The following is a 19,606-nucleotide window of genomic DNA, read 5'->3' as shown; positions in this document are numbered from 1 at the left end:
CTCTTCACACACACGCACCTGCGCCGCCCTCTTCACACACACCCACCGGCCCTCTTCACACACCTGCCGGCCCTCTTCACACACGCTCACCCGCGCCGCCCTCTTCACACACACCTGCGCCACCCTCTTCACACACCCGCCGGCCCTCTTCACACACGTTCACCCGTGCTGCCCTCTTCACACACACCCACGCTGCCCTCTTCACACACGCTCACCCGTGCTGCCCTCTTCACACATGCTCACCCGTGCTGCCCTCTTCACACACACCCGCGCTGCCCTCTTCACACACACCCCCACACCGCCCTCTTGACACATACCCACCGGCCCTCTTCACACATGCTCACCCGCACCGCCCTCTTCACACACACGCACCTGCGCCGCCCTCTTCACACACACCCACCGGCCCTCTTCACACACCTGCCGGCCCTCTTCACACACGCTCACCCGCGCCGCCCTCTTCACACACACCTGCGCCACCCTCTTCACACACCCGCCGGCCCTCTTCACACACGTTCACCCGTGCTGCCCTCTTCACACACACCCACGCTGCCCTCTTCACACACGCTCACCCGTGCTGCCCTCTTCACACATGCTCACCCGTGCTGCCCTCTTCACACACACCCGCGCTGCCCTCTTCACACACACCCCCACACCGCCCTCTTGACACATACCCACCGGCCCTCTTCACACATGCTCACCCGCACCGCCCTCTTCACACACACGCACCTGCGCCGCCCTCTTCACACACACCCACCGGCCCTCTTCACACACCTGCCGGCCCTCTTCACACACGCTCACCCGCGCCGCCCTCTTCACACACACCTGCGCCACCCTCTTCACACACCCGCCGGCCCTCTTCACACACGTTCACCCGTGCTGCCCTCTTCACACACACCCACGCTGCCCTCTTCACACACGCTCACCCGTGCTGCCCTCTTCACACATGCTCACCCGTGCTGCCCTCTTCACACACACCCGCGCTGCCCTCTTCACACACACCCCCACACCGCCCTCTTGACACATACCCACCGGCCCTCTTCACACATGCTCACCCGCACCGCCCTCTTCACACACACGCACCTGCGCCGCCCTCTTCACACACACCCACCGGCCCTCTTCACACACCTGCCGGCCCTCTTCACACACGCTCACCTGCGCCGCCCTCTTCACACACCCGCCAGCCCTCTTCACACATGCTCACCCATGCTGCCCTCTTCACACACGCTCACCCGTGCTGCCCTCTTCACACATGCTCACCCGTGCTGCCCTCTTCACACACACCCGCGCCGCCCTCTTCACACACACACCCGCGCCGCCCTCTTCACACACGCTCACCCGCCGGCCCTCTTCACACACGCTCACCCGCGCCGCCCTCTTCACACCCACTCTGCACACACGCTCACCGGTGCCACATGAAGTACGTGCAGAGTGTGGCACCGGTGAGTGTATGTGCAGAGCAGGGAATCCAAACCAGTGTTAAAGAGTTCTCCTGTCTTGCAACTTTACACATTTGAGAGAAATTAGCATGGGAAACTTCACTTACACAAATAAAACAAAAGACCCCCCAGCACACCAACCCGTGAATCTTTCACACAATCAGCACACCACCCTGTGAAAAGGTCCTGGTAGGCTTACTTCAAGGACCCATTAGAATTTAAACAAACCAATTTTTAAAAACCTGGCAGTAGTTAAGTATAGGCCTGCGCAGTGGCTCAGGCCTGTAATCCCAGCACTCTGGGAGGCCAAGGTGGGTGGGTAACCTGAGGTCAGGAGTTTAAGACCAGCCTGGCCAACATGGTGAAACTCCATCTCTACTAAAAATATAAAAATCAGCCTGGCGTCGTGGTGGGCGCCTGCAATACCAGCTACTCAGGAGGCTGAGGCAAGAGAATCACTTGAACCCAGGAGGCGGAGGTTGCAGTGAGCCAAGATTGCACCGCTGCACTCCAGCCTGGGCAACAAGAACAAAACTCTGTCTCAAAAAACAAACAAACAAAAGTTAAGTACAAAATAAACAAAAAACCGAAAAAGATCTTATTTGGACTTGCAGGGCACACAAGCATACGCACACACACGTCTGCTCAATGAGAGTGGCACTGATTTTAAACTTTCTACCTAGCTCTACTGGGTATCCTGTGAAGGACACGGGGGTCACGAAGGCACCAGAGGTGCTGCCCCCTGCACACCCACCTCGACCGCCGCACTGTCCGATAGGCACTGGGAAGAGAATGCTTTGCTTTTGAGTGTGATCTAGACCTGGACTTGGATGACGAATGGTACTTGGGAGAACGCGATCTTGTTCGAGATCTTTTTTTGTGCTTTTTCTTTTTCTTTTCTTTCTCTTCTTCTCTCGGTGGATCTTTGCTTTTGCTCGAAGGCCTATCGGGTGGTTTAACTTCTAAAGTAGGCAGAGATCTGCCTCCAGTCAGTAGAGGGCAGGGTGTAGTGTTGGATTCCTAAGAATAAAAGGAAAATCTGGGTGTTAACAGGGAAAACAGAACACTGAAGATGTATATTTATAAAATTTCAACTTTGGGCCCCTCACACCAACAAACACAGCAACCATCCCTTCCAAAGACCCGTCTCCTCCTGTAGCTATCCAGAGTGACCTCCTTTTCACCTACCAGGATGCAAAGGGAGAAAGGGAAACCCCCTTCTGGTTCCCGAGCCTTTCCACAGGCAGCACTCCCTTCCCAGCCCCCAGGCTGTGGACAGCAGGAGCCAATAAGAGGAGCAGAGTATTAGAGATGCCATGCTGGAAAAAAATATGTTTCTTTTTAATAGTTTTAACTACCAGAGGAGAGATTCCTCAAACCTCCAAAATTAGGTTTTTAAATGAATCTCTGCACTACTCTGACAATAATTCTTAAAGAAGGTCTAGGTTCCCCTTTGATGTTTTAAAACCTCTCCATCTGAGTGTCACATACATGCAGAAGAGCATACGAATCTTCAATGCATCCTGACACATTTCCACCACAGCGCATCGGAACCAGGTCAGGAGACAGCACCCTTCAACAGTGTGGGCCTGCAGCCTGGCCCTCTTCCCCAGAAAGCTCACTCTCTCCTCAATTCACATTAAGTGAATTTTAAACTACAGCCATTAAACATTTCACACCTTTAGACACAGTGAAAAAATCTGCAATTCATCATTTAGTGCCTCAAAGAAATTCAGGTTAGGTGCTGGGGTGGGACCTAGTCTCCCAGGCTGCCCCCAGCTGCTCCCCAGGGAGAGAGCTCCAGCCCAGCCTATGGCACAGTGTGCGGGACGGCACAGTGTGTGCAGGACGGCGTCTGTGAAAGGCAAAGTGCTAAGGGGGCTTCCCTTCCTTCTTTCCTCTCCCTCGGTCTGCCGTGGCAAGGCCAACTGGCTGAGGGAAAACAAACACTATAGAAATGATTCTTCTACAGTTATGCTTCTTACTTTGGTTTTTAGATCAAAAGCAATTCAGCGGAGCCCTGGTGGGGCAGGCCCCAATTTAAGATGAGATTCCACTCGAGCTGGCTGCTTTATGATGGCACTGTGATTTCCCAGTCCTCTGTTCAGCCTCCTTGCTGTTTCCGTTTACACCATGCTCTCTAATGCCCCTCCCTGGTTGTGGGCGTGCTGCAGGCAGGAGGGCAGGGATGAATTCGGGATCTGATGGCCCTCCCATTTGGCTGCTACCAAGTTCACCACTACCAAGTTCATCTTTACGGCTCTGCCTAAATTATCTCCAGGGACACTTTGGTAAAAAAAGTCCATTTTACTGTGGGAGAGTTCTTATCAAAAAGGTCTTTCTCATTTGAAATTCTGTAAGTGTAACAATATTTTTCAGGTCTAACTTTTAAATATTTTATTGTTTTTTGGTTTGTTTTGAGGCAGAGTCTTGCTCTGTCACCGGGGTGGAGTGCAGTGGCGTGATCTCAGCTCACCACAACCTCCGCCTCCTGGCCTCAAGTGATTCTTGTGCCCCAGCCTCCTGAGTAGGTGGGATTACAGGCATATGCCATCATGTCCAGCTAATTTTTTGTTTGTTTGTATTTTTAGTAGAGAAAGGATTTTGCTATTTTGGCCAGGCTGGTCTCAAACTCCTGACCTCAAGTGATCTGCACGCCTCAGCCTCCCAAAGTGCTGAGATTACAGGCGTGAACCACCGCACTCAGCTAAAATATTTTATTGCTTACATAATTCTAACACACAAACGTCCAATGAGAAACCAAGCTCTATATCCAAGAACACCCACTCCACTCTGGCATTAGTCAGGATTTGCCCATAAGCAATGCTAAATGATCCTTTAAATTAAAAAGACAATAAACAAAAGCCACTAAGCTTTACAACTTCAGAGGCTCAATATCCCAGCTGTGGCCTCTCCCATACACACCGACAGGGCTTCCATTCTGCAAACAGCAAAGAACAAAGGTTTGTGAGCTGAGCACATCCTCTGAGGTGAGCCCTGGGTGGGACCAGAGAAATCAGCTAAGGCACTAAAAAAATCCCAATATCCATGGACTCTAAACCAGGAGAAAGCAAGCCAGCCCCAGGGATGAAAGACGCCACTGGGAACCTCAGCACGGGCACCTGTGAGTGTTTGGGGAAGTCAGAGCTGCTGCAGGTCCTTTTAATAAGGCCTGGGATTTCCCCAGGAAAACAAAGAGAAAGCTGCAGAGGAGAGTCGAGACACACACTCCACCCTCGAGTGAGGAGTCTGTTATGTGGCGAGAAGGAAGGGAAACATGTCTTTGCTGTCTTTTTCTGGTGAAGAACTCTCCTCATTTACTCTCTCTCACAAAATCACTGCACTATTTTGGCGTGTGACTGATAACACACGGCGTTAAAACAGAGGGGAGATGGAAAAACCCGGTCCCTGGCAAACGTCTGTGAAAGACAAAACCAAACGGGCGCGAGACGCCATCTGAGGCATAGTCAAGACAAACAGGAGTGCGAGGAGTCAACTCTCCAGCTGAGTTTCTACTCCTATTTTTACTGCCAATGATTTGAACCTCTAAACTTTTTTTTTTTCCTTTATCCTAACTAATGCCTGTCTTTAATAATACTTGGCCGGGCGCGGTGGCTCAAGCCTGTAATTCCAGCACTTTGGGAGGCCGAGATGGGCGGATCACGAGGTCAGGAGATCGAGACCATCCTGGCTAACACGGTGAAACCCCGTCTCTACTAAAAAAATACAAAAAACTAGCCGGGTGAGGTGGCGGGCGCCTGTAGTCCCAGCTACTCAGGAGGCTGAGGCAGGAGAATGGCTTAAACCCGGGAGGCGGAGCTTGCAGTGAGCTGAGATCTGGCCACTGCACTCCAGCCTGGGCGACAGAGCAAGACTCTGTCTCAAAANTTTATTCATTTTTTTCGAGACAGGGTCTCAATCTGTTGTTGCTCAGGCTAGAATGTAGTGCTGCAATCTCAGCTCACTGCAACCTCCACCTCCTGGGCTCAAGTGATCCTCCCATCTCAGCCTCCCAAGTAGCTGTGCATCACCGCACCTGGCTAATTTTTTGTTTATGTTTTGTAGAGATGGAGTCTCACTATGTTGCCCAGGCTGGTCTCAAACTCCCAGGTTCAAGCAATCCTCCTGCCTCAGCCTCCCAAAGTGCTGGGTTTACAAGTGTGAGCTACCACATCCACTCCTCTTTCTTATAATAATTACAAAAAGTATTGACTGGATTGCCATTTTTTCCAGCTTCAAGTGCTAAAAGTGCACAAGGACTGATGCCAAACACAGCTTCCCAGAAACCACAGCTGCCTTTGAGATGCAATTTTAATATTCCAGCAAAAATGATCAAAAGCGAAGTCATGTTTGAGTGTAGGGGGGCAGACATACATTGGTTCAGGTAGAGTCGAGGACAAAGCAAAGAACTTCTGAAAAATGGTCATTTATGAGAGCATTAAAAGCTGACTGCCTGCCACTTTTGTAACATTGGAAAACAACATTGATTAGTCCCCCTTTATCACAATGAAGTATTTGGCAACAAACTAGCACACGAACTAGCAACTATTATTTCCTACTGTGGCAAAACCAATTGTTCAAAAGCAGACCGACTGTGTATCTGATTGTATTGGAAAATAAAAGAAATCTTATTTCTGAAGGGCGTTACATTAACTATGAAATGGGCCAATCCCACGGACGGATGGCGAACACTAAAGCGTCCTCTCCATCCCTCCACCCAGCCCCACTGCCCTACCGTCTCCTGGCCAGGTGCGTCCTCCCACCCCTGCCCCCACTCTGCTCCAGCGCCCCCTGCCCCGCAGCCACACTCTTTCAGCGGAAATGCAGCTCTCGGGCTCATGCTCACTTATTCTGGCGTCCCAGGCTCTCCACAACTGGCTTCCCATTGTCATACCCGTTCTGCCTGAGAACGTGTCTTCCCGAGTGGGGCCACCTGTCCTTTACCACTTGTGGGTCTTTGGTCCTCGTGGGTCCTCAGTATTCTGTAAGCTCCTCAAGGCCTTGCCTGAGCCCTAGGTCCCAGAGCTGCCACTCTCCTCCTGGCTGTGCTGTCCTGATGGAAATGCCCATGTGTGAACAGCAACAGCTCAAATGCTGTCACGGTCACTGGTGAACAAGCAAGCTTCTAATGCATATCCCAAAGTGCCTCAGCACCTAGCACACAGCAGATTCAGCAAACATAGGCGGGTTTCAGTTCCTATTTCCTTGTCAAACTCTTACTGGAATCATAAACTTGGCAGGATCTGTAACTTGAAGACATCTATGGGCTGGGTGCAGTGGCTCATGCCTGTCATCCTAGCATCTTGAGAGGCCAAGGCGGGAGAATTGCTTGAGGCCAGGAGTTCAAGACCAGTCTGGGCAACATAGCAAAATCCCATCTCTACCAAAAATACAAAAAACATTTAGCTGGGCGTGGTGGCAAGTGCATGTAAGTCCCAGCTACTTTGAAGGCTGAGGTAGGAGGACTGCTTCAGGCCGGGAGGTCAAGGCTGCAGTGAGCTGTGATGGTACCACTGCATTCTAGCTTGGGCGACACAGTGAGACTCTCTCAAAAAAGAAAAAGAAAAAAATTTGTGGAATCCAAGAAATCATCCTGTAATCTGTTGCTACTATGTAAATGACTGCATGACAAAAGGGGTTCAATGAAGACTTCTGCCTTCTCTTCATCCTGGATTAAGAACACACACTAGGAATGAAGAGAGAATATATGTGATATGGACAGGAGGCAGGGAAATACTGGCGAGGGCTTCACACTCAAGCCTGGACCCATGGCCCAAAGTGAGAACTATCCCTGTTTTCCTGCCTGAATGTTGCCTTTTGGCCTGTTCTGCCCCCTATCCTGTGCCCATAAGAACTCCAGACTCCAGACTCAGGGGACACACACAGAAGAGGGATGCGTCTGAGCGAAGAGAGGATACAAAGCAGCTGGATGTCGGAGAGGAGTTTGGCTGAGGATGGCCAGACTCCAGGGGAAAATTATCTTCCTGCTGTAACCCCTTGTCAGCTTCCCTTTCTGCTGAGACCACTTCCACAGCTCAGTAAAGTCCTCCACATTCATCATCCTTTAATTTGTTCGTGTGACCTGATTCTTCCTGGACGCTGGACAAGAACTCAGGTACCAAGAGGGCAGGGTGTAAAGGCTGTCACCCTGGCCCTCCAGAGCTGATTAACACTCAACGCTGACTGTAACACACGCTTTCTGGGGCTCCAGGGGTCACAGACACCCCCTCCTGGACGGCAAAGCTAAGAGCATTGTAATGTGCTTGGAGGATGCCGTGAGGCCAGCGCCGAGCCTGCTCCCGCTAGACAGGAGCGTTCCTTTGCTCTGGTTCCCGCACCTGTCCGTTCATGTGGTCCCTCCTGTAAGAGATTGAGTGGCGGCCGAGTAAACAAGCCACCCCCTTTGTGAGTCCTGGGAAGGGGTCGAGGGAACTCTCCAGTCTCATATGCAGGTTTATAGGCACTATTTTTGCATATGCTTTTATAAATTTTATACTCCACTGGAAAAATTTAGAGTACTGCCAATATCTTTCCATGCCAATAGGCACACTTTAGGACATCATTTACAACTGTATCTGAATACGTAAAATCACCTCTCCTAACGATCAAGGGGACTGAACAGGAACACATACGCAGAAAGATTGAGTACAAATGGGAATTCAGCACGTCGTAAAGAAGGCTCTGTGAGTCACTGAGGAAAAGATGTATGACTTAGTGAATGTGTTGCATCTAGTGACATGCTCCTCAAACTGAAATTAATTCCAAGTGTGGCAGGTCAAAAACATACCAGAGCAAAAAAAGTTTGTGACACTGATGGTAAACAGCTAACATGAAGCAGCATAGACAAAGAAAGGGCCCTTCCTGGGCCCGGAAGAAACACAGGCCCAGGCTAAGGGAAAGTTAGTTCAAAAGGCAGCAGACAATGCCAAGAAACATCAGCAAAGTGGCAGGGCGCAGTGGCTCAGGCCTGTAATCCCAGCACTTTGAGAAGCTGAGGCGGGCAGATCACAAGGTCAAGAGATCGAGACCATCCTGGCCAACATGGTAAAACCCTGTCTCTACTAAAAATACAAAAACTAGCTGGGCGTGGTGGCATGCGCCTGTAGCCCCAGCTACTTGGGAGGCTGAGGCAGGAGAATAACTTGAATCCGGCAGGCAGAGGTTGCAGTGAGCCAACTGAGCCGAGATCGCGCCACCGCACTCTAGCCTGGGCGACAGAGTGAGACTCCGTCTCAAAAAAAAAAAAAAGAAGACATTAGCAAAGTGACTCACTATTACTTATCATTAAATATGTAAGTTAAAGCAGATGCTGCTTTCCCACCAAAAGGCTGATGGTAACCAATGCCGACAGGGGCATGAAGAAACAGTTCTCATACTCCATGGGGGCAAATAAAACTGCTACAATCCCTTCAGAGGTCAATTGAGCAGTATCTCAAGTTAAAAAAGGAATTCCATGGTGAGGATTTCCCCCATGAGTGCACTCGCTGGAGTACACAAGACACAGAACACAGATCGGGTGATCGGCATTGTTCACAAAGACAGACCTGAGACGTGGCTCACATTTCCCACAGCAGGGGAGGGGCACACACAGAGCGGGTGATTAAACTACTTACAGTCATTCGGTCAATAAATATCTACCAAGTGCCTGTCACACACCAAACATACTGCGAGCACTGATAACAGAAGGACCTCTACTGTAAGTGAAAGGCGATGTCAGAAAAATGCGTAGGGCACGATCCCGTAACTGTGAGGTTTACATCTCCACATACATGAATCGAATTGAGCTTCTCCCCTCAAGGATTCACAGGAAACAACGGGGGGCATACACACGACGGAGCATCATTCAACCGTCAAAAGGAAGGGGGTCCAATGCGGCTGCCGCATGGCTGGACTGGAGGACACCACGCTAGGTGAAGTCAGCCAGGCACAGAAGCACAGACACCGCAGAATCCCGCTCACACGCGGTCCCCAGGAGTCCCCTTCAGAGGCTGAAAGCAGGTGGGTGTCAGGGCTGGGGGAGGGGAGAGCGGGGAGTTACTATTTAATGGCTAAAGAGTTTTGGTTTTAGAAGGTGGACATTCTGGGAATGGATGGGTGGTAACGGTTGCACAGTGTGAATACACTTAATGCCAGCATAAACGGCACAGTTAAAAAAGGTAAAATGGTAACCTTTATGTTAAAAACTCAAACTACAGAAGGGAGAGAGTTGAGAGGAATTTTAAAAAGTGCCATTTCCACAGGAATTAAAAAAAATACACAAGAAGGAAAGGACCTTTTCTCTTTTATACCTGTCTGTAGCATTTGAACTTTAAAATCGTATGTATACATCACTTTTATAAAAAGCAAAGTAAAGACAGGGAAGTGACTGTCCTTCAGGCACACAGCTGCACTGTGGCTGTTTTTAGTTAACTTTAAGGTGACAGTAAAATTCCTGCCATGTTACGCCAGGCCTTGTATAAGGGAGTGTCCTCATGCCACCCTGCAGAGTCAGCCCGAGCTAGCCATGGCTCCAACAGACCTGGGGGTGCCATGAGCCTCCTGGTGCTGATGCGCCCTCAGCCACGCTGGCTCCCTCACCCAGGGTGTGCGGTGGCCAAACATGGTTTTGTCTCAAGTCCTCCTGGACTCCGAGAATTTCACAACTACATAGCTGGGTCAAATGTCTCAACATCAGTGAGCAAAGTAGATGCTAGAATACTTAGTAAAGTCAAGGGTAACCTGTCCCAGAAGTTGTTTTAGGCTAAAAATATTTTTGAGTTTGAATTTTATTTGTGACAATTGCCAATTTAATTACAAGTATTTTTGTTTCAGAAGCAATTAAAGACATTTATCATCATTTGCTACAACCATTACACTTTTGTTGAAATGGCTTGGTAGCTGTAATCTGCACGCACACACACACACACACACACATATCCAGGGAGAGCATTCTAGTGATTTAAACACTCGTTTCTATGTTCTATAGATTCAAAAACCAATGCTTGCAAACAGGAGAGGTGAGAGAAATGTACGTATAAAAATAAATAGGACAGATCGAGACCTTCTTGGCTAACATGATGAAACCTCGTCTCTACTAAAAATACAAAAAAATTAGCCGGGCGGGGTGGCGGGCGCCTGTAGTCCCAGCCACTCAGGAGGCTGAGGCAGAAGAATGGCGGGAACCCAGGAGGCAGAGGTTGCAGTGAGCTGAGACTGTACCACTGCACTCCAGCCTGGGTGACAGAGTGAGACTCCGTCTCAAAAAAACAAATAAATAAAATAAAATAAATAAATAGGACAAAGGCCTAAGCTGTAACGTATCTTGTGTTAATAAGGAAGTAATTCTGGTTGCTGTGATGTGGAACTACAGCAGACTGGGAAAAACTGGGTTAGTGATAAATTACAGTTGTGCCTGAATTTCACTGGAAATTTTATTACAACACACAGATACAGTCATGTAACATAATTGGTTAAAGCATTCTCACGAATGTCTTTCGACGAACCCCTTTATCTACTGCACAAACGACATCAAAACATGATAACCCGTGCGCCACTGCGACAGGTCCCTTACTTTCTTAAATTCCCTTCCCTTCTTGCCACATGCATGTTTTCATGGCTGTAATCCCAGAAGTGGATGTGTTTTATATTGTGCTTCTCTTGCTTATCACATCAGAAGCGTTTTCTGTGTGGCTACAAGCGTCCTCATGATCATTTTTGTTGTTGTGTATTTCATCCCCTTATTGCTGCAGAATATCTTCCTTTTTTTTTTTTTTGAGACAAAGTCTTACTCTGTCACCAGGCTGGAGCACAGTGGCGTGATCTCAGCTCACTGCAACCTCCATCTCCCGGGTTCAAGCGATTCCCCTGCCTCAGTATCTGGAGTAGCTGGGACTACAGGCGCGCAACACCATGCCTGGCTAATTTTTTGTATTTTAGTAGGGACGGAGTTTTAACATGTAGGACAGGATGGTCTCAATCTCCTGACCTTGTGATTCACCAGCCTTGGCCTCCCAAAGTGCTGGGATTACAGGCGTGAGCCACCATGCCTGGCCATCCTTTTTTTTTGAGATGGAGTCTCGCTCTGTTGCCCAGGCTGGAGTACAGTGGCCGATCATGGCTCGCTGCAACCTCTGCCTGCCAGGTTCAAGAGATTCTCCTGCCTCAGGCTCCCGAGTAGCCGGGGTTACAGGCATGCGCCACTATGCCCAGCTAATTTTTTGTATTTTTAGTAGAGACGAGGTTTCACCATGTTGGCCAGGCTAAGCTCGAACTGCTGGCCTTCAGGCGATCCACCTGCCTTGGCCTCTCAAAGAGCTGGGATTACAGGTGTGAGTCACTACACCCAGCCAAGAAATCCTATTAAAGCTAAGGAATGACCACAGATCCTTTTGCCATAACTGGCTGAAGTGAGGAGCCAGGAGGCAGCCCCGACTCTGAAGAGCTGTGGAAAGGCTGTGAGATGGTGTCCTGCGGGGCTGCTGGGGGTTCCCATCTTCCCTGAAAATGTTCATTTCTGGGACTGGCAAGTCGAACAGCTCAGAAAACTGGGCACCACCGACCTGTGGAGCTGAGGCTACAGTGGGTGGCCGGAGCACTCAGGAATCAGGGGCAGGAGCCCACCCTGTGGCACTCGGGGACTTGACAGGGTCACACAGACTCATCTTCTCTGCTCCTCTTATCTAACTCTCCCTCCCTGCTCATCATATTATTTCTGAGGCCTCCCGCCAGATGTGAGGGGATTTCAGACTGATTCCCAAAACAGGAAAGCTGATTCAGCCTTCCGCATCATTTCAAACGTCTGAGCCCAGAATGTTGTTGCCACAGAAAAAAAAGCAGAGTGACAACAAGCAGAGTGACTTCAAGCAGAGAATCAGTTTTGAATAATGGTCCTGGACTCTTAGAAATGTCAGCATAATTAAAGTGAAAGGCTCATTCTATACTATGGGAAAAAAAGAGCTACAAAAGCCATGTGGGGCCACTTGGAGCAATGTGACTGCGGCCTGCAAGGAAGTGCTGTGCCATCGGCGGGCACTCTGCGTGCGGCGCTGTTTCCCGGGAGAAGCCCTTCATGAGTATTCAGGGTAGAGCGGTCACCACATCTGCAGACGACTCTCAGAGAGGGCGAGCACGCGTGGGTCAACGTGCCCACGTACAGATGAGTGAGCATGCGCATGCAATTGCCTGGGCACTGGGGGCATCTTTCCATTCTTTCCAATTTTTTGAAGGTTTGAAAACTTTTCAAAAAGTAAAATTCCCGGAGTTACTACCTTTTTTTTTCTTTCCAACTTTTATTTATTTCATCACCCAGGCAGTGAGCACAGTAGCTAATAGGGAGGTTTTTCATCTTCACCTTCCTCACTCCCTCCCTCCCCACTCAATGAGGCCCTCGTGTCTGCTGTTCTCTTCTCTGTGTCCATGTGCCCTCAATGTTTAGCTACCACTTATAAGTGAGAACATGTGGTGTTTGATTTTCTGTTCCTGTGTTCATTCATTTTTTTTAGGAGAGAGATTAGGTTGAGAAAGATTTTATAAAAAGATTTTTTAAGTGCTCTTGAAATAACATAAAACCACAACTTTTTAGCTGTTGTCTAATTGTAGATCTAAACCTATTCTAATATTATAGTTCAAATGTTAAGTCAGCTTTTAATTCATCTACAATTATAGGACTAATTATTAAAATGCCCAGTTTTGTCACAGTTTATCGACACAAAGACAATCCTCCTTTAATCCTCAAAGGATGTGTCCTACTTTATTATCTTTCTTACTTTAAAAGAGTTATGTCTCCAAAATGCTCCTAAACTCCCCAAAGAATTTCTGGATATTCTTGTAGTTTAAATACAAAATGAAATTCAGAGACAGAACTGCTATAAAAAATATAAAATTAAACTTAAAAGATTCTAAATTGATGTGACTAAAAAAAAAAAGCAGCGTTTTTGCTGAATATGATTAATTATTGTACTGCTGCTGCTGAAGGCATCAGTGTTTCCTGAAGGCCTCTGGTCTCAGACACCCATGTGAGCAATCCCCCTGGCACAGGAGCCAGTGTCTACTGAAGGCCTCTGTTCTGAGCACCTTCCCTTGGCGCAGGAGGCTTGTAAGGCAGCCATGTGACAACCCCCACGTAAGGCCATATCCCTGCTCACACCACTGAGGAAGGAGCCACGTACTCCCGGAGTCTGTTCTCTTAACTCCCTCTTCCTTTTTCTCTTTAATTAAAGTGCTGACATTGATACAGACGGTGGCAAAAGGATTTCTGCCCTAAGTGTGAGCTCAGTACTGGTGCTGCCGCAGAGGCGGGGCTCCAGGGAAGTGTGTCCACCACATTTCCCCAGCAGGACCCATGGGAGTGACTCCCCAGGCCCTCCTGCGTGCCCCTAAGGGCAGCCGTGAAGCAGAGGCCCCCCCGAAATCGCAGGCAGTATTTGCTGTTTATGTGAACGTGCACTTATGGGGGAAACTCTTGTCAAATTCTTAGATTCACAGCTATAAAGCAAAAGCCAGCCAACCCACATAGGAAGGAAGAGCTGGGGGCTCACATCCTTCACTCAGGCCAGAGACTAGGGCAGCCGGAGGGAGACACATCCTCCCTGCTTCTACGTACCACGCAGCCCTGCAAATACCAGTGTGGGATTTCTTTACTATACCTCAACACTGAAAGGACTCTCCTCAATTTTCCCAGCTTCTGCTTCCGGCAGAGGATTTTTGAGGGTCTGTAAAAATAATGCCGCTTTCCTTTTACGTTCTGCTTGAAGCTGTTTCTCTTTTGACTCCTTAGACGCCTGGGCCAGCTTTTCCCGGGCAGCAGCTGCGAGGCGATCTTCCAGCTTTTGCTTTGCTTAAGGAATAAACAAAGAAAAAAGAGAAGTTTAGAGCAAGCAGTATTTTACCTGATCTTAATTTTCACAGGTTGCAAAAGCGTCATACGATGCAGTCAGTTAAAGTTTCTGAGTAGGTACATACATCAGACAAATCAAATTTTGAAAGAATTAGTTTATAACGTGCCTTTTTCCGGATATTTTACTTTTAGAGTTAGAAGGCTGATGAGAGAGACTCTATACTAATGAAAGCTGGAATAATGAAAACCTCAGAATGGCTCTCAACATATATCCAAAATATTCACACCAGGCAATGAATACTCTATGAGAAGTGTTTTATTCCAAATGGTCCGACAGTTGGTTAGTTTACACACAGGAAGTACAGATTCAGATGTACAGGCATGAGTACAAGTTTGCTTAGCGAGAACACCACAGCACAATGGAAGTTCTTGATGGTGGATTGTGGTTGAAAAATGGCCTTTTTTTTTTTTTTTTTGGAGACAGAGTTTTGCTCTTGCTGCCCAGGCTGGAGTGCAATGGCGCGATCTCGGCTCATTGCAACTTCTGCCTCCTGGGTTCAAGCGATTCTCCTGCCTCAGCCTCCCAAGTAGCTGGGATTATAGGCGTGCACCACCATGCCTGGCTAATTTTGTGTTTTTAGTAGAGACGGGGTCTCACCATGTTGGCCAGGCTGGTCTCTAACTCCTGACCTCAGGTGATCCACCCACCTCAGCCTCCCAAAGTGCTGGGATGACAGGCAGGAGCCACCACGCCCGGCCTGAAAATTGGCCTCTTTTAAATGTTGCTTGATCTGAATGTGTGTGCATAGGAAAAGCAATTTAAGAAAATCAGTTAGAATAGATAACAACCACAATGCAGCAACCATTATTTGACTGCTTTAATGCAGAACAGAATTTATTTTGGAGTCAGGATGGGAAGACTATATGCTGTCCCCATGCTGCTGGCTGTGGCCCATGAAGATGAGCTGCAGCCCGAAAACCAGCTGGGTACACACCACCTTCAAGGGCCCAATGGTTCTGTCGGGAGGCAGCCTCACGAAAGGGCATCTCCTAGTTTGGTTCCTGAGCTGGGAAGCAAGGCTGAGCCTTTGACCCTGGGGCTGCCAGCCAAGCGCAAAGTGAGCCTCCATTAATGCATTCCACTGTGGCGCATGAGGGCTAAGACGGCCAACTCAGTTTCTTCGAAAACAAACTGCCAACGGCACTGCATTTGAGGTTCAGTGAAGAGCAGAGCTCATTCCTCTAACAGAGAACGTTTCAAAACCTCAGACATGTTACACAACTCCCAAATGGGTCTGATTTCCAAAGGCTTCAGATTCTAGTTGGCAGCCTCGAGATTTTTTGGCTTAGCAGATAAATCTTATATTTATGTATTTCCTTTCTTTCAAGAAGTTTAAAAGCTATCAACAAACCTTGCTTTGCTTCTAGCTCCTCCTGGGTAAGTTGAGGCTTCTTCTCCTCAACAACTACACAGGGTGGGGCAACTGCTGGGTTAGTGTTTGCAGCACTACTAGAACTTTCTTGGCCTTCTTTGCTTTCTTCATCATCATCACTGTCATCATCTAGCTTAACACGATTTTTTTCCAGGGGAAGCAGATCATTTTCTTTGGCCTTGATTGCAAAGCTTATTGGAGCAAAGGAAGCTATTGAGGAAAGGTGAGAATTACGATACATGTTACAGAGTGGAAATCTTTGCAGGCCCTGCTACCCACCTGAGCATAGGCTGCTGGGAAGGGGATGACCAGCATGGAGCCACATCATACACAGGGTCTCTGGTGGGGACGCCGTGCCATCAGAGCAGACCTGGACAGACGTGCACTGCACGGCGCGGGGCTCGGGCAAGCCCCTGAACTGTGCTGTGAGAACGGCACTGACTGGGGACTGCATGGCAAGGGCACACTTGCTGATGCCAGGGCCAGTCACCTGCAATTTTAAATGGCCAATTCTTGTCATTTCGCTCTCTCTCTCTTTTTTTTTTTGAGATGGAGTCTCACTCTGTTGCCCAGGCTGGAGTGCAGTGGCACCATCTTGGCTCACTGCAACCTCTACCCCCCAGGTTCAAGCGATTCTCCTGCCTCAGCCTCCCGAGTAGCTGGGACTACAGGCGCCCGCCACCACGCCTGGCTAAATTTTTGTATTTTTAGTAGAGACGGGGTTTCACCATGTTAGCCAGGATGGTCTTGATATCCTGGCCTTGTGATCCACCCGCCTCGGCCTCCCAAAGCGCTGGGATTACAGGCGTGAGCCACTGTGCCCGGCCTCATTTTTCTTTAAAAAAAAAAAAAAGCTCACGGCTCAGCATATATCTAAATTTGCTTCAGGAGGCATATGATGTGACTCCACTATCAACAGGTCTCTTTCAAAAATTCCCCATGACATAAAATAGCCTTTTCTTACAAAGCAAAAATTACAGAATCCATGCCTTTATTCAGCAAACATTTTTACCTACTTTGTGACAGGCATTATGTTAGACCATTTTCCACACCTGTAAGAAAATTTCAAACCCAGCGTAACAAAAATTTAGAAGCAATCCCTCCTCCTAGAATATCCAGACAGTTTAATTTAAGGGAAATATGGAGGCCCTGAAGAAAAAAATCATCTTCCCTGCCCCACCACTCAATGAACACAGAGTCCCTTTCTCTTTGAGATGCTGTGATAAAGTTAGCTCTTGACAGGAGCTAACTGGTTGCAGTAAGATACAGTATTTTAAAAAACCATTAGTTGTTATTTATGAAGAATATTCAAGTAACCCACAATGAAGGGGATGCTAAGTGCACCACAAATCAGGTGACTGAGAGGCAGCTTCTGGAAGGGCTGCAACTTCTGTTTGTGATGCCGCCTCTTCGGCACACGGTGGGCCACCTGGCTGGCCCCTGGAGGAGGTCCTCTTGCTTTAGCATTTTACAGCTTCAAACCCGTGTGTGATGTGAAGTAGATAGTTATGTATGTGATAGCCCGGACCCTCTGAAATATAACCACTTTTCATCAGCAACTGCCTCAAGGGACAGGGCACACACCAAGATACTAATACCGGGAGAGCAGTATTTTATAACGTCAAAATAAAAAGGAGCAGGGCCGGCAGCTGAAGCCAGATGATGAGCACGTGTGCGGGGCATGAGCGGTCATTATGTGATATTCTGTTTTCACACGTTTGAGATTTTCCATAAGAAAGAAAAAAACTGGCCGGGCACAGTGGCTCATGCCTGTAATCCCAGCACTTTGGGAGGCTGAGGCGGGTGGATCACAAGGTTAGGAGTTCAAGACCAGCCTGGTCAACATTGTGAAATCCTGTCTCTACTAAAAATATACAAATTAGCTGGGTGCGGTGGCGGGTGCCTGTAATCCCAGCTACTTGGGAGGCTGAGACAGGAGAATCACTTGAACCTGGGAGGCAGAGGTTACAGTGGGCTGAGATTACACCACTGCACTACTCCAGCCTAGGCGACAGAGTGAGATTCTGTCTTGAAAAACAAAAGACAGAACAAAACAAACAAGGGGCTAGACTAAAACATATCACAAAATGATTTAATAACAATTATTTCCAAACCATCTCCCCAAATTAGAAAAATATGCAATCAACAAATAAGAGTATTAAGATGAAAGCTTCTGGAACACTTTCTAGTGATGCTTATTTCATTTTACATTTTATTTTCTTAATTTTTTTTGAGACAGGGTTTCACTGTATTGCCCAGCCTGCAGTGCAGTGGTGCAATCATAGCTTATTGCAGTCTTGACTTCCTGGTCTCAAGCAATCCTCCTGCCTGAGCCTCCTGAAGTCCTGGGATTACAAGCATGAGCAACTGTGCCCAGCCTCAAGTAGACATTTTTTTGCTTTTTTGAGACGGAGTCTCACTCTGTCGCCCAGGCTGAAGTGCAAAGGCACGATCTCAGCTCATTGCAACCTCTGCCTCCCAGGTTCCAAGCGATCCTCCTGCCTCAGCCTTCCGAGTAGCTGGCATTACAGGAGCTCGCCACCATGCCCAGCTAATTTTTTGTATTTTTAGTAGAGATGGGTTTCACCATGTTGGCCAGGCTGGTCTCCAACTCCTGACCTCAGGTGATCCACCTTGTCTGGCCTCTCAAGTAGACATTTTAAAGCTAGTATATATACACACCAAACACAAAGCCAAAACCACAGCTACTCACACTAGGAGTGGCCTATGGCACACGGCCCACAGGCTTCCCTTACTCAGCCTTTACAGCTCCACAGGACGGACACTGAGAGGCTTGCCATTTTACAGATGGGAAAACAGAGGGTGAAAAGATGAAGTAAGTTTCTCATGGTACCTCAGGTCAGGGCAGGGAATCAGGAATTACTTCTTTTTTTTTTTTTTTTTTTTTTGAGGCAGAGTCTCACTTCTGTCGCCGGGGCTGGGTGCAGTTGGCCGGATCTCAGCTTCACTGCAATGCTTTTTTTCTCGTCCTCCCGGGTTACGCCATTCTCCTGCCTCAGCCCCCGCAGTAGCTGGGACTACAGGCGCCCGCCACTTCGCCCGGCTAGTTTTTTTTTGTATTTAGTAGAGACGGTGGTTTCACCGTGTTTAGCCAGGTTGGTGCTCGATCTCGCTGACCTCGTGATCCGCCCGGTCTTCGGCCTCCCAAAGCTGCTGTGCTGGGATTACAGGCTTGAGCCACCGCGCCCGGCCAGGAATTACTTCTTTATGTGGAATTTTTCAATCACAAAATTGTTGCTTCTGCCTAGCATCTTCCTTGCAGATCACATGACAGCACATGGAAAGCATGTCCTACTGCTTCAGCGAGTGGTCTCACACTGCATTCCAAATAAACCCAGTTCCTTCCCAAGGCCCCATGTCCCTGCGAGACCGGGGCCATAGATCCACGTTTGCACTGCCCCTCACCTCTGCTGCTGGCCTGCCCTCTGCCTGAGAGCTGCCTGCTCTTCTCCTGTCCCTTTCACATCCTTCAAGGATCAGCCCCTACGATGCCTCCTCAGACAGGCCTGCCCAACCTCTTTCCTGCACACCACTCACTATGATTTGCATTCAGGCGATGACAGTCCACTATCTCCCAGGCGGTGGAGGACGGGACCCAGCGGGGACAGACGCACGGCTGACATGGCATTGGGCACCCGAGTGACCCTCCATCTTCCGCAGCAAATGGGTTTCTGCTTTTTAGCTAACAACTCTTACTGCTAACTTCTGACTTCAAAAGTAATATACATTTTCCATGGGAAATTTTGAAAACATATGAGCGAAAAGATCAACTGCAATCCCAATATGGAAAAAATCATCTGAACATCATCGGTGGATCCTCGGCCGAAGTGTACAATGGTGCACGGGTGAAAAACAGGGGCACAGCTCCTCGTTTCATAACCTGCTACTTTCACTTAATAAGC

The 19,606-nt window shown here is 48.5% G+C and overlaps 1 protein-coding gene across 1 annotated transcript in view; it reads right to left on the bottom strand.

Annotated features, from left to right (window-relative positions):
- The window catches only part of SFSWAP (splicing factor SWAP), a 95,243-nt gene that overhangs the window by 22,267 nt on the left and 53,370 nt on the right, over window positions 1-19,606 (bottom strand). Inside the window, 3 exon segments of the mRNA XM_017868819.1 lie at window positions 2,191-2,456; window positions 14,060-14,250; window positions 15,663-15,893. Of these exon segments, the coding sequence (XP_017724308.1) occupies window positions 2,191-2,456; window positions 14,060-14,250; window positions 15,663-15,893 (688 nt within the window).

The sequence above is a fragment of the Rhinopithecus bieti genome, unplaced genomic scaffold (genome assembly GCF_001698545.2).
Source record: "Rhinopithecus bieti isolate Rb0 unplaced genomic scaffold, ASM169854v2 scaffold_4907, whole genome shotgun sequence".
Taxonomy (NCBI): Eukaryota; Metazoa; Chordata; class Mammalia; order Primates; family Cercopithecidae; genus Rhinopithecus; species Rhinopithecus bieti.
This window is presented reverse-complemented; position numbering and strand designations above follow the sequence as displayed.